Here is a 13,758-nt window from a genome sequence, read left to right on the forward strand (position 1 = left end):
CTTTATTAATTACTTTATTAATACTAAAGGAAATTAAAATCAAAGCAGTGAAGTGATAGTCTAGCCACCGCAACTACTACACAGAGCTGTGAACAAATGAAAAACTGTCACTACATTCTCTAGACCATTGTATAAACAATACAGCTGGATACCATTTCATTAAGAAACTGTTGTGAATATAACTTGACTAAACTTCTTATTTGTAGCTAACTAGGGATGCCTTTTGGTTAAATAGTCAACCGCTTTCATTCTGATATAACAAAGTTATTGCATGTTTATTTATTTTACACTTCTTTCTCTGATCTGAGCCCTCAATTTTATTATCATTGGAACTTTTATTTTGAAGGGGACATACAACACATGGAACCATTGTACTTTGTTATTGTTAAGCAGCTGGCATGTTATCCACGATTCATATCATGCATAATCAAACTTATATTGTGATAGATATTAAAAGGCATCTATGACTACTATGCTGGTGTTTTAAAGTGACAGTTTCCTCAGCTGCATGCAGGCTGATGCTAAATAAGGTGGTGAATGAAGAGTGGTGTCTTGCAGCTCCCTCTAGTGGATTTCATCTGACATCAAGGAAATAGCAGTGGAACAGTGGAAAAGCAAAGAAATAAATGCGACAAAGTTGTCTTCATTATATACTACCTGCTTGAGCTAAAACAATTGAACTAGCAACATAGCAGAACCATCCAGCGAGAGCTACAGGAACATGACTATATGTAGGAGCAACATCTAAAATCACCAGGGTGTAATGGCATCAGGAAGAAGCAGAGACATGGGAGAGAGCAGTCTGGTGCAGATTCATTCATGTGGGAACATTAACATTTAGGGAGCAGTCTGCCCTCAGAGCTGCCTGTCACTCACAGGCGTCAAACTGAAGTGCTGCGTGACCTTTAGATAATGATTGTGCACACACAGAAAAGAACCGAACCTCATGTGCTTATTGTGTGTTGCCATTTTTCAGACCTTTTTTATTTATTGTCTTTCAATCTGTTTAGCTGTGAACAAATATTCAAGGAGATGTGAGAAACTCCCCAGAGAAGTTGATTATATTGTTGGGAGGTTTTACAACGGTGTGTCAGAGGCCACACACTTTAGATTTTTTTTTTTACAAGACCAAAAGTACAAGCTGTGAAGTTTGTTATACACAAATAACAGTCCCCAACAACCTAATCCTCCCATCCCTCTCTATTGTTTTCTTTTCTTAAACTTTCATCCCTCTCAACATCACCACTGGTCCTGCCACATGTTTCTGCTTGGATTTCTCTCAGTACCTGGAGGAGTTCTGTCTTTAACAGACTGAAAACTCATTTCAACATAGCTGACATTTCACAAGCACTCAGGGCCTTTCTCTTTACGCACAACACAATCTAAACTGTTCAGTGGAGACATTTTATTCTCTTCGGTCCTGCAGCCACACAGCTGCACTGCGAGGCACAGAGGGGAGTGGACGAGGTCAGGACAGAGTTTCAGGCATTTTACCTAATGGACCTTTGTACTGGACGTGTGAAACACTTCACTTAACACAGCCTCTGGGCACTAGATTGGCATGTGTATGGCGTGCGTGCTTGTGTGACCTTCATAGTATGCATTAGTTTAAGGTGACACGGTGTTAAAGGTCTTGACCCTCCGCATGCCTGGCAGTTCGACATTTCTGCATTTGGTAGAGAGAAAACAGAAAAAAACTTCTTTTAAAAGCTAATTTAGAAAACTTCAAAGTTAGTTTGGGCTACTACTGGCGTGAAATGTGGATTGACCCAGCAGCCACTGGATGGCAGTGAAGAGTGTAAAAAGTCAAACTGAAACAAACTAGGGAACGTTTGAGTTGATCAAAAACAACCCAAACAAGATGAATGAAATGCATCATTTAATGTACAAGAAAGAAAATTGACATTATACGCAGACAGACGAGTGCACACAGCTTCAGAAAAACGGAAACAGGCGTGAACATGGTACCACATCAATGAAGTCTTGAGGTGAACCTGACGAGGTTCTGAGACTACCGGTGTAACAACACAAAGCGTTATCTGAGAGGAAGGTGTCATTTCTGCTGTGAAAGCAAAAAACATAAGTAAAAATGAGAAAAGCAAAGTGTGAAATTACAATTTAAATCACGAGAAGTAGTGGCACATTTTCCCACAGAATGCTGGAATGCTGTCAAGCAGCTGATCAGCTGTACTTTGATGTTTGCAGTACATTCTACGGCAAGTACCATCTAATACACTGCTGTATTAATGCAGTACCCTGTTACAAGCTAAGAGAGGAGTCACAGTTTCCTGACAAACTATCTTTACGCCAAGTATCAAAGGCTCCTGTTCCAAATCAAGTGCAAACACATAAAAGCTACTGCTGAAAACAGAAGAGCCAAAAGCCGTCAGGCAGTTAGCATGTGAGTGCATGTACCTTTTCAACGAAACCTCTACCCTTATACTACCCCCCCCCCCTCCCAGAAACCTGATTAGATGTTAGTAATAAAATGTTTGCTAATTATTAATGAAGGTTAGTTAATGTCACATAATGGTCACAGTAAAAAAGAAAGAGGCAAGAAAAAACTAACAAGACCCACCTTTTCTAAAAGTATTTTGTGTTGCTTGAATATAAAAAACTGAAATGTGTTTAAATGCTTTTAAACAATTCTTGGTGAATACTTCTAGCGGGGTTAAAAACACATTCGTTATGACAGAGTTATATCTCCCAGGGGAGATAAGTGCAACTGATTGAAAGCATGTGCCATACTTTGTAAGTCTGCAAGAACAATTAACAACAAGATTATTCAAGTTTTCAGAGGAAGTTGCACTAAACATTCTCCATCATACTTCTTCACAGTCCTGTGAACAAAAACACTGAGCCTCTTGGTCCCCTTTCAGCTGGGTCCATCCTTCGTCTGCGTTACAGCTACAAAACCAGCAGAAGGCCCCAATCTCACATCATCGCATCCAGGCAGATGCTCACAGTGTCACTTCATTAGCAGGGAATACTATTATTAAAAGTCACATTCATTTTAAAGCAAGTACCAACACTCAAGTCCACGCAGGAGTCTGGACAGACTTTACTGAAGTCAGACGTCCGTGGTGCGGATGCTGTCGTCGTCCAGGCTGAAGGGGAAGCTGCAGCCGGTGTGAGACTGAGGCTGCGAGCGGTGTCTCCGACGCCCGCTGGCCACATCTCCTGATGCTGTGAGGATCCCCAGTCCGCTGATTGAAGCTGCCGGAGGTGCATTGGGGCTAGGGGTCGGGGCGGAGAGGGAGTTGGAGGAGGAGGAGGTGGAGGAAGAGGTGGAGGAAGAGGAGAGAGAAGGCAAGGTGGGCAAAGAGCTGAAAGCACTGTCTTCATCCTCTGCATCCAGGATGGAAGGCTCACCCGGAGGGACAGGCGTCCAGGGCTGCCAGCCCGGCGCCACAGAGCAGGACTTGACCAGTGCAGGTCTGCGCTCATCACTCTGTTGGCCTCGAGGCGCTGAGGAGGCATTGGGACTTCGATAGAGAGAGGACGCACGTTTAAATGAGAAACCCTGCAATGAAAAAGACAAAGAAATAATCAGTGCTCGTCATATGCGGATATCCAGTTTTTGTCCTCAATCTAAGGATTGTAGATTTTTGTGTGTCAAGGGGAGAGACAACAGAGATACCTTAGGGGGACCTCTGAAGTCCTGGATCTTCATCTCAACATCCCTGATCCAGCCATACATCTCCTCCGGAGAGTCTGTCTGTATGAAAACATAACCAGAAGATACAGTAAATATCTTATCTTCTATCTGCACTTATTTTCACACTACCCATTATAGTGGTATGTCCTATTGTGTTGCGTCACTGGTGATATTCTAGATTGTTCTTACTCTCAACGAAAGATTCATCCCAATTACTGCAGCCAAAGAAATGTTTGAAAATAATCATCAGTCACATCCCTATTTTATTAGGTATTTATGTGTTTAACATGAACATCAGCTATCTGTTTTTTTAAAACTTTCAAATATCAATAACCGGCTCTAATTTAAATTTGTTATTCAAGTTTCATTTAAGTTTAAGATGATTTTTTTTTTGTTGCCGTCCACACTTGCGCCATGATCGTGGTCTCAGTGTAATCTATTTATGTGTTGTGTTTTTTTCAGTTTACCAAATGTTTGTCATGCTTCCTTTTTTTTTTGCACAGACAAAAACAAAACGTGCTCATGCTTGCAACCTCTCCCTCTCTCCCCCAGCACTTCCCATCTGATCTGACCCCCAACATCTCAGTCAGCTGTTCTCCCAGGAGGGGGTGGCAGGATGTTATTATTGTTATGGTAACAGATGGCATTGCCTGTTACACAAAAACAAACTTTTAATGCTCCTAAAAAAAAAAAGTGCCCGTGCCACACATCAGCAGCAGAGCATTTAGAGAAAACAACTCAAAGCATCAGGTCAGAATCACCTGCGACTATAGACAGTCTCTGCTCCGGCTAACTACATGACTTGTATCTAATCATGTTTTCACCCAGAGCCAGACGCAACAGATTGTATAACTCGTGCGGAACGAAGCCTCTGATTGGGTGGTATTTAAAAACGGGATTGTACCTGAATGTAGAAGGTTCGGGAACTGGTGATGATCTCAAACAGGTTATCTCTCAGCAGGAGATCCCTGATGGAGACACATAGTGGGAAATTATTATGCTGAATAATACAGTGGCTAACGGGTTGGCTAAATATCAGCAGTGGGCAAATCAAATTGTACTTTTTTCTGTATTCCTATCTTTATTGGGAATTATACAGGAAGTGGCCGGGCATAAACTAGACATTGTTAGAAATAGTCGAGACAACCTCATCTTCTCTGTTCAGTTGTTCTCTTTTTGTCATTTACTCTCCTCATGCGTGCATGTGTAAGTTTAACTGTTGAGAAAATATACAAAATAACATTGTACAGTTTAATCATGTAGTTACATTAATCAAATAAAGCATTACTTGTAGCTTAACCCCACCTTTAAAAAAAGATAAAAGGTTGAAAATGAGTCTAAATAAATTAACTGTTAATGAAAAAAACAGTGGGAAAATAAAAGTCCAAATTACGTGATTTCTCTTTAAAAAGTTGGGGTTGTGTATTTAATACGTGATAGACACGTTTAAGACGTGTCTATGATGAAAAGTGAGAAAGCATAACAATAGTAATAGCTCATTTTTGTGGAGAAGGTCCAGATAAAAATAAAGGTTGTTTGAAGAGTCTATGAAAAAAGAGAAATATTGAGAAAAGTCTGAATAGATCTCTTCGAATAAACTTCCCTGAATTTCTGTGACACTTTAATGTTAGCCTTTTTGCTTGTACACTGCAAAAATGTGGATGTTGTTTGTATGTGTTCAAGTGTAATCTGCTGTTATCCAAATATTCACTAGAGAGACAACCAGATGGAGAGAAAGTAAAATGGTGGGATAATTTGACTCAGTGCTTCACATTTGACTCACCCTGACTTGACGAGACATTCATGGACCTTCTGAATGTCCCTCAGTGGAACAGCTCTGAGAGGCTCCTTATCCTGGAACATACATGAGCACAATTCAGACACGGAAATGGACAAAGAGACAGTCACACAAAAAACATCCCCCGTGACAGGAAATACAAAATGCCTGTCTCCGCACCGTCTCAGACTTGTAGTAACTGACTGCATTGTCATCTAGGGTGAAAAACCTCCTTTTCCAGCTTTTCCTCTGAAAAACACACACAAAACACACAACACACACACACACACACACACACACACAACACACACCAACACACACACACACAACACACACACACAACACACCACCACACACACACACACACACACACATTACAGTTTAGTTTCCACATGCAGCTTTTTTTATTTAAACACAGAGTTTATCAGTTATGAATGGCTAGGTACTCACCACATTTCCCTGTTTGACACAGTAACCACACCTTAGCACGCCTGGCCGGTTGCCCTTCCTCTCTCTCCCGTCCGTCTCTTCGCACTCATTCTGAAACATTTCATCATAACCATATTTAATTTCAATACAACAATTGTGGTCAATGTTACCATCATCGTCAAAATACGTCAGATTACACAAAAAGTGGTATTGGAGGCTGAGAGCAAGCTGTACTCTGTTTTACTTTTCTGAAAAATATACAAAAACAATACTCATTAACGCTAATTCTGGCTTCTAACATCCTCATTGTCACAGTTATTATTGTCATAGTAACCACATTGGTTTTAGCCTCCTCTTTATTACCTGTATGGTAGTGTGCACCACCACGCCGCCGATGATCTCAGTCTTGTATGCGTGCTGTCTCTTCCCTCCCTGAGTGTTGCTGATGACTGCGGTTACATCGGACCTTGGAGGTGCAGGGCCAGACTTAGGAACCTGTCAGCACAGCAGGAGGTAGGAGAATGGTAACTAGCATTGCATTAAAAAGTACAGATTAGTGGGTAAAGCTGGCTACTAATTGCCAGGGGTGAGAGGTTTATTTCCCACTGGGAGTCTCCATGCTGCTACAGTACAACTGTAATATGTTCTGCATGAAAACAGCCACCCTAATCTTTAGGGTTGTTCAAACTTTATCATCCTTTACCAACAAGGCACTTAACACAAACCGGGAAACCGATCTCGCATGGCTGAAAGTCAAAGATAGGTTATGGTACAATCTATTAAGTTTATTTGGAAATACAATAGTTTTAAAACAACCAAACTACTTGGATTCAAAATTATAATTTTGTTTTCTGGACGTCACCACAGTTATCAAACAAGGAAGATACGGAGGGGTCAGATTACACTTCCTCAAACAAAGACAAATAAAACACAACAGTTAGTATATAATCACAAAAAGGGTTTTGAGAAACAACTTCAGAGGTTATTTTTGAAAACATGCCAGCAAAAATCAAGAAGAAAGATAGGTATTGTGTGATCTGCTCTACAATATGAATTTGCAAATACATTTTGATTTCTTTATTTAAGTATTACTATTTAGTGACTTTTATATCATGTTTGGTTTTGATGTAATTTTATTGGGTATAATAGTGGCATGCAATAATTTTATTTACTGTATGTAATGTTAAGTGTCTACATTTGTTGACTATATTCTATGTTCGAACATGGACCCAAGAAAGGGTAGTTGTTGCCACAGTAATGAGTCTGACTAAGGATCCAAATAAACAATGAACTATTAACTAACTGAAAACAATATAATATAGTCACGAGTTAGCTCATGGGTTAACAAAACGATATTAGGATATGAATGTGGAGGTTATTTGTCCAAAAGAAATGCATTCATATCGGCACTCATAATCAAACACTGTTGCACCTCAGCTATAAACTGTGTGGCCCACTGTGTATTCAGAAGTTACATTTATTTTGTTGTTTATTTATCCGTTGGCTAGCATGAAAAAAGGAACAAAGAAATCATTGCTACTCCCTTGGTTTGTTAAAAAATAAATACACACCAGTTAACCTCCTATGTTACTGCACAATACATTCATTTTGTCCAAAATGACTTAAGATAAGTGCATAAGAGAAACAAGAGCTACAGTACATGTTATCAGAAATCTAACTATATGTATATATATTTTTTTTATTCAATATATAAACCAGAGGTGCCTTTAGTGCTGCCAACCACATAAAGACCTAGCAAAAAAAAAAACTCTTTAAAAAAGTACCAAATAGCACCAAATAACTGCAATGACTGGACTGATCCCAGTCTGAGACCTTTGTTTCATGTCAACCCCCCCCCCCCCCCCCCCCTTTATGTCATGTCTGTAATTTTACTATAAGATAGCAAAAAGGCCCCAAAAATTATACCAAATAATAAATGGTATCTCTGAAATATGAAATAATATATATATGTTATGTATGCAGACCACGCAAGCAACATTTCTGTGTGAACAAACAAAGTTTTTTTTCTCATCTTAAACTAAAATTATAACTCCTTCACCCACCAATGTGTCAGGAGAAGAAAAAAATAATAATAGAAATCTCATGTGAAGGGCTTTATTTACAGAATTCTATCACTTGAAAATAACTGTGTGAAATGTTTTAGTCTGTGGTTTGCTTTAATTCCTGGCTGCACATCAGGTCCATTCTGCTTAAAGAAGTATCTCATTGAGGCCAAGTATGCTGAGAAAAAGCAACAGAGAAGCCCTCCCATCAAAGAGGAAGTGAAAGAGAGTGAGCGGTGCTACTTCCTGTGTCAGTGTGCAGGTAAGCGAAAAAGAGAAACACTTCTGTCATCTGGAATGTCGTCAGTCAACAAGACCACGGTCATCTCGCTGAACACACACAAATATTATGTAAATTTGCTAACTGTGCATGGCATGCTCACTTACAATGGAGTTTTTGACACCTCCACCACAGTGATGTCTGAGTGTGTGTGTTTGTGCGTCATCGCTCATATTCATGTACATTCACAATTTCCTCATTCAAGAGTGTAAGAGGGTATTTGTGGGCAGTGTGCTGCCATTTGCTCAGGTGGAAGCAAACCCCTTATCTGCTAGTTTCGCCTTTTTCTAACCTCACGCTATACTAAAGGTATGTGTGTAGGTGTGTGTGTGTGTGCACTCACTGTGATCTTGCTGGCCTTGTTAAGAGCAGCCACCCAGTCCCTCATGTCAGTTACATCGTTGGCTTGGAGGAAGTACCTCCGGGAAACTGCATTGATGACTACAGAAATCAAAATTAATTTCATGAATAACCACAATAAATGCATTATATCGTTATATCACATGCGTAAATAAAATGAATGTCATTGTGAGCTACTGCACATGACTCAGTGCTTCTCCAAAAAACTCACCAAAACAGAACTCTGTCTTTGGCTTTTGCTTCGCTGTAGCTTCGCTCACCTGAGAAGAAGAGAAGAGAAGAGGAGACAAAAAGAAAGGAGAGGAGACAAAGGCAGAAGAGACAACAGAGGGTGGAAAATGGAAGGAAAGGAGACAAAAGGAAAAGGAGAGGAGAAGAGACAAAAGGATAAGGAAATGAGACAAAAGGGGGAGAAGAGGAGACAAAAGGGGAAAGAGAGGAGACAACAGGAAAGGACACAAGGGGAAGGAAAGGAGAGGAGAGACAGAAGAAAAGAAGATAAGACAAGAAGAGAATAGACAAAAGGAGAAGAGGGGAGACAAGAAAGAGAGGAGAGAATTGAAGAGGAGAAACATTTTAATATCTTTGCCATCTATTTGACTCAGAGTGTCCAGGGAGGAGCTGTCAGCATTACAGGGCAGTGCAGCCAGATGTCATTATCTCTGGTTAGCTCAGCGAGCACTCTGACATCTGGAAAACTTCACAAAGTCTGCTTCTGCATGTCACTGTTAACTACAGAAAACTCTGTTCTGTGCAGCCTATTTACATTTCTATTTGTGCCAACCGCTCAGATGTCTCCTCTACAGTATGTACATGTATGTAGTTCACTACAACCCACAGCAAAGTAAAGTTTACCTTAGAAATGTAGGTTAGTTTCAGGCTGCCAACAAAGCTCGCTCCACTGGGCAGGTTCTGCATGAAAACACAAACACACAGACCCGTCATTGTCTCAGAGTCCAAGGTTAAACAGCTCCTATTGGTCAATTTAATTTCCTCTTGTTGTTTGTGCAAGTGTGTGTCATCCATGTGTGTGGAGCACCTGAGGGTTGTCCATATACCACAGAAGAGCATTTTCTTGCGTGTCGAGGATGAAGTATCGCCTCTGGAAGCGGCAGCTGTTCTCCTTCTCCTCGACGTCCAGGAAGCCGCATACGCGGTTCAGCCGGTCCACGTATGGCATGCTGCTTCTATCACATATCACACGGACACACAGACGGACAGATACTCAGGTCACATGGTCAATGGGAGGCAAACATGTAAAAAGAGCAACAGAAAGGCAGATACAGGCAAATGTGGAGGATAAACCAACTTTCATTTACTGTTCACGCACCCCCACACACAAAACACACACACACACACAACACACACACACACACACACACACACACACACACACACACACAGGAAGAACGAGACCCGCTCGCACTCAGCAGTTTTTCATGTGACGTGATTGAGGCTGAGCAGCAAACCCTGAAGCCAGAGGCTGAGCTGAGGCACCACAGCCAAAAATTACAGACTGCACTCAAGATCTGCACGCACGCACATTTCCACTGGCCAGGAAAGACAGGAGAGGGAGGGAGGGAGGGAGGGAAGAATGGGAGAAAGAGGAGAGGAAAGGGAAGAGAGCTGATGAGATGTATTTATTAAGATGATGCAATGCCTATGAATCACTGAGCTGTTGACTGATTTCTCAACATAATCAAGATTCAATCAGCTCAGACACCCAGGTATGCTCAATAATGAATGCTTTCCAGTACAATTTTATCTATGACACACATCTGTGCATGAGAGTACTTTATTTACTTATTTTTGAGGAGTAGGAGTCAGAAGACTTGTGGCATAATGAGAGCTCTATTTTATGATCTCCTCCTGCTAAAGTTGCTAAAGAAACTTTCAGTCCCTCCACTGCTGTTTATTTTGCATCTCTGTAGACTGAACATAAAGTAATCACATGACATACTGAGCATAGATGCACTGAATCAAAAGATGAAAAACAGTTTTTTAGCACATTTCCCTTTTCATAAGTCCTCACTTTTCTCCATAGTTGAATTTACTGAAAGAACTTGTATTTAATAAAAAGAATAAAATCTAACATTGCCACAAAAGTAAATATGATGGCTAACCAGACCACATCTGTGTCTGATTTTTATTTATTTATAAGAACAAAAATTATAAGGTAAGTGACAGTCATATTAGTATAAAAATATAATCAGGACCAAATGGCGGAGCCCTCTGCCAATAATTTTACAGGACTGTCGTGAATTTCCATGAACGTTTCCATGACTACACTCATACACATGACCCAGCAAAGCACAGACAAACAGAGAAACGGAGAAATGACAGCAGTCTCAGTCTGCATCTTCACAGGGCTGGTGACACTCCTGTTAAAACTATTCAACAACAGTCAGAAAAAAGCTTCATTTTGAAACAGCTTTGAAAAATGTGCGGGATGTGTTTCTGATCGTGCAAACCTTTATTTAATTTGCCTTTAAAATTGGTCAAATTCACAGAAACAAAAAGAAAATGATCAGGTCACGCAGACACACACACACACACACACACACACACACACAAACAAATGTGTGGGATGTGTTTCTGATCGTGCAACCTTTAAAATAGGTCAAATATACAGAAAAAAAAGAGAAAATGATTAGGTCACGCAGACACCCAAGCAGGCAAACACCCACACACCCACATACACACATAGACACACACACACCACACACACACACACACACACACACACACACACACCATTTTGGGTATCCTATCCGAAAACAGACTCAACTATTACAGGGTCAAGCCGCAGTCCAATTGTGGCATTGTTGGTAAAATACCAATAAATATCAGTCCAATACGTATTAAGTACATATCAACAAACTGTAAGTACTTCTGCTTTGAAATTTAACAGGATAACACACACACATTTTTCGATGAATGTAAAGGTCAGAACCCAGCAGTGATATCAGTTTCCCTGCCTTAACAACATCCAGGGCCGTCTGTTTTATTTGTGGAATAAGGTGAGCATCTTTTCTGAAACAGAAACTGATTCAAAAGGATGTCAGTTAAACTCTACCACTGTTGTTACATAGGCTACTTTAAGTAGACTAGGCTACATTTTCCTGATTACACTTGAATTATTCTTACATAGGCTTTTCTTTAGTCATATTTCCAATGCAGGACTTGTATGTACTTGTAACAGAATATGTTTTACAGTGTGGTAGTAGGACATTTCTGGACTAAGGGATCTAAATACTTCCTTCATCAGAGCTGCTTTCTAATGACAGCTGGATATTCACATTTTTCACCACAGTGCCGGCGCGAGCTTCACTCAATGACCAGTCTGAAGATCATGTGTGCACATATAACGTGATTATGAGCATGCAATAAAAAGTTAAAATATGATCTGTCGTAGTTACTCAGGGACACCTGAAAGAAGTAACATTTGTGCAGCTCAGATCCAACGACGCAACAGCCTGCCACACCTACAGTACTGTACCCTACGCACACATATAGGCTATCACACACACACACACGCACACGCACACACACACACAAAAGTGCCACTGTCGACTGCTACTCACCCGCTGTGGAGTCAGTGTGCGCCACAGCCAGCGCCCCGCACGGCTCCGAAGCACGGAGGAGAGACCCGAATCTGGTAAATAACAAGCATGTTAGACAAATTTCAATAACTTTAACAAACAGCGGACATTAACAAAGCCGGCATGCATCAGGCTCTCACACTCTCGTCTGTTTGTTTGTGTGATCGGATTACAGAAGAGATATCTTTTTTTCCGGGTTGGACGTTTGGTTATTAGAATAAACCAGCCCCGGATGTGATCTATGTGTCTTCTGCTCCGGCCCGGGTCCTCCTCCTCTAGTCTGCTTCTTTTTGGTTTTCAACGGCGTATTTAAGTGCATTACCACCACCTTCTGCTTCGGAGTGTGGATCAGAGATCAATGATAGTAGTATCCAATATTCCGGTTCTCTGAGAGAGAGAGAGAGAAGAGAGAGGAGATAGAGAGAGAGAGAGAGAGAGAGAGAGAGAAACGATAGAGAGAGAGAGAGAGAGAGAGAGAGAAAGAGATAGAGAGAGAGAGAGAGAGAGAGAGAGAGAGAGCGTGTGAAAGAGAGAGAGAGAAAACCCTGTATTTAATTGACAGGTTTATTAGCGTATGAGTTCCAGCCCTCTACACAATGCGAAGTATCTTTCTTCCAGCAACTGTCGCTGTCTTCTCTCTCTCAGGTGGCAACTTGAGAACTGGGTCAAACCCACACACCACACACACACACACACACACACACACACACCACACACACACACACACACACACACCACACACACACACACCACACACACACTCACAACAGAAGTGAGTGTAAACCTGGATAAACAGGTACACAGAGAAGAATAATGTCATTCATACACCTGCTATGGGAGGTGAGTGGTAACAGGTGCAAGATGATGTGCCAAAAGAAGTGGTCACAAAAACATTGACTTCCTGTACTTTAGCAATAGGACTACAAATTGTAATATGTTCCTCTAAAAGCAGGATTTTAGAAATCCTGAGGTCATGAGTCTAAATCCACGGAATACACGGAATACTAATGCTCTTTAATTTAAATGGATGTAGTTGTTATACCTTAAAACAGCCAATTTAAAAGATATCAGGTCAAAAAAATTGTATCAGCCTCAAAACCCCAAAATATGTAATCTGTAAAGATTTTGGTAAAGATGGGATATCTGGGGAGGTCAGGCTCACTTATAGCCTAATATATCCCATATAGCCTATTTATCTATAATACTAATCTTACTAGAAATAGTAGAAACCCCCAAAATGTCAGCTGCTTGTCTCCGCTGTGTACACATTTGATATTGTTTATTTATGCAAAGATGCTTGGGGAAATAATATACCATACATATATATGGTTGTAACACTGCAAATAATAACCTTTCTTTAGCTGTCAATTACTTGTTTGGTTAAAGCCAACAGTTTCAGCAAAGGGTTGTCTGGGATTGTTGGGTTCAGTTTTAACATGCAGAACAAGTGATCTCACAGTGTCAACCATGACAAATACCGTATAGCTCAAATATATTTCAGTTTAAATTCACTATCACAGAGAAAAAATACATGAGAGATACATTCAATATTAAGAAACAAACCTCAGAAACTTATACTTGAAGCAAGC

The 13,758-nt window shown here is 40.6% G+C and overlaps 1 protein-coding gene across 4 annotated transcripts; it reads right to left on the reverse strand.

Moving 5' to 3' along the window:
• Positions 1 to 1,861: 1,861 nt before the first annotated feature.
• Positions 1,862 to 12,549, reverse strand: plekha2 (pleckstrin homology domain containing A2). Of its 4 annotated transcripts, none has more exons than XM_032516245.1 (13): positions 12,310 to 12,549; positions 12,152 to 12,222; positions 9,607 to 9,751; positions 9,423 to 9,479; positions 8,779 to 8,827; positions 8,551 to 8,648; positions 6,228 to 6,359; positions 5,886 to 5,975; positions 5,616 to 5,684; positions 5,442 to 5,512; positions 4,563 to 4,626; positions 3,641 to 3,718; positions 1,862 to 3,523 (listed from the first exon to the last, which is right to left on the reverse strand). In XM_032516245.1, exons 3-13 carry the CDS (start codon positions 9,745 to 9,747, stop codon positions 3,071 to 3,073), a joined length of 1,302 nt encoding a protein of 433 aa, XP_032372136.1. In that variant the 5' UTR covers positions 9,748 to 9,751; positions 12,152 to 12,222; positions 12,310 to 12,549; the 3' UTR covers positions 1,862 to 3,070. The 4 variants fall into 4 exon arrangements, with proteins under 4 accessions (XP_032372136.1, XP_032372135.1, XP_032372134.1 ...); XM_032516244.1 differs by having other exon boundaries at positions 9,607 to 9,754; XM_032516243.1 differs by having other exon boundaries at positions 12,152 to 12,483.
• Positions 12,550 to 13,758: the final 1,209 nt, after the last annotated feature.

This window comes from Etheostoma spectabile, chromosome 5 (assembly GCF_008692095.1).
Source record: "Etheostoma spectabile isolate EspeVRDwgs_2016 chromosome 5, UIUC_Espe_1.0, whole genome shotgun sequence".
Classification (NCBI taxonomy): Eukaryota; Metazoa; Chordata; class Actinopteri; order Perciformes; family Percidae; genus Etheostoma; species Etheostoma spectabile.

Coding starts and splice junctions, on each gene's coding strand:
- plekha2 (XM_032516245.1), bottom strand. CDS start 9,747: ATGCCATACGTGGACCGGCTGAACCGCGTATGCGGCTTCCTGGACGTC. Junction 5,976..6,227: donor TGGTGCACACTACCATACAG/GTAATAAAGAGG, acceptor GAAATGTTTCAG/AATGAGTGCGAAGAGACGGA. Junction 4,627..5,441: donor GAATGTCTCGTCAAGTCAGG/GTGAGTCAAATG, acceptor TGTCTCCATCAG/GGATCTCCTGCTGAGAGATA.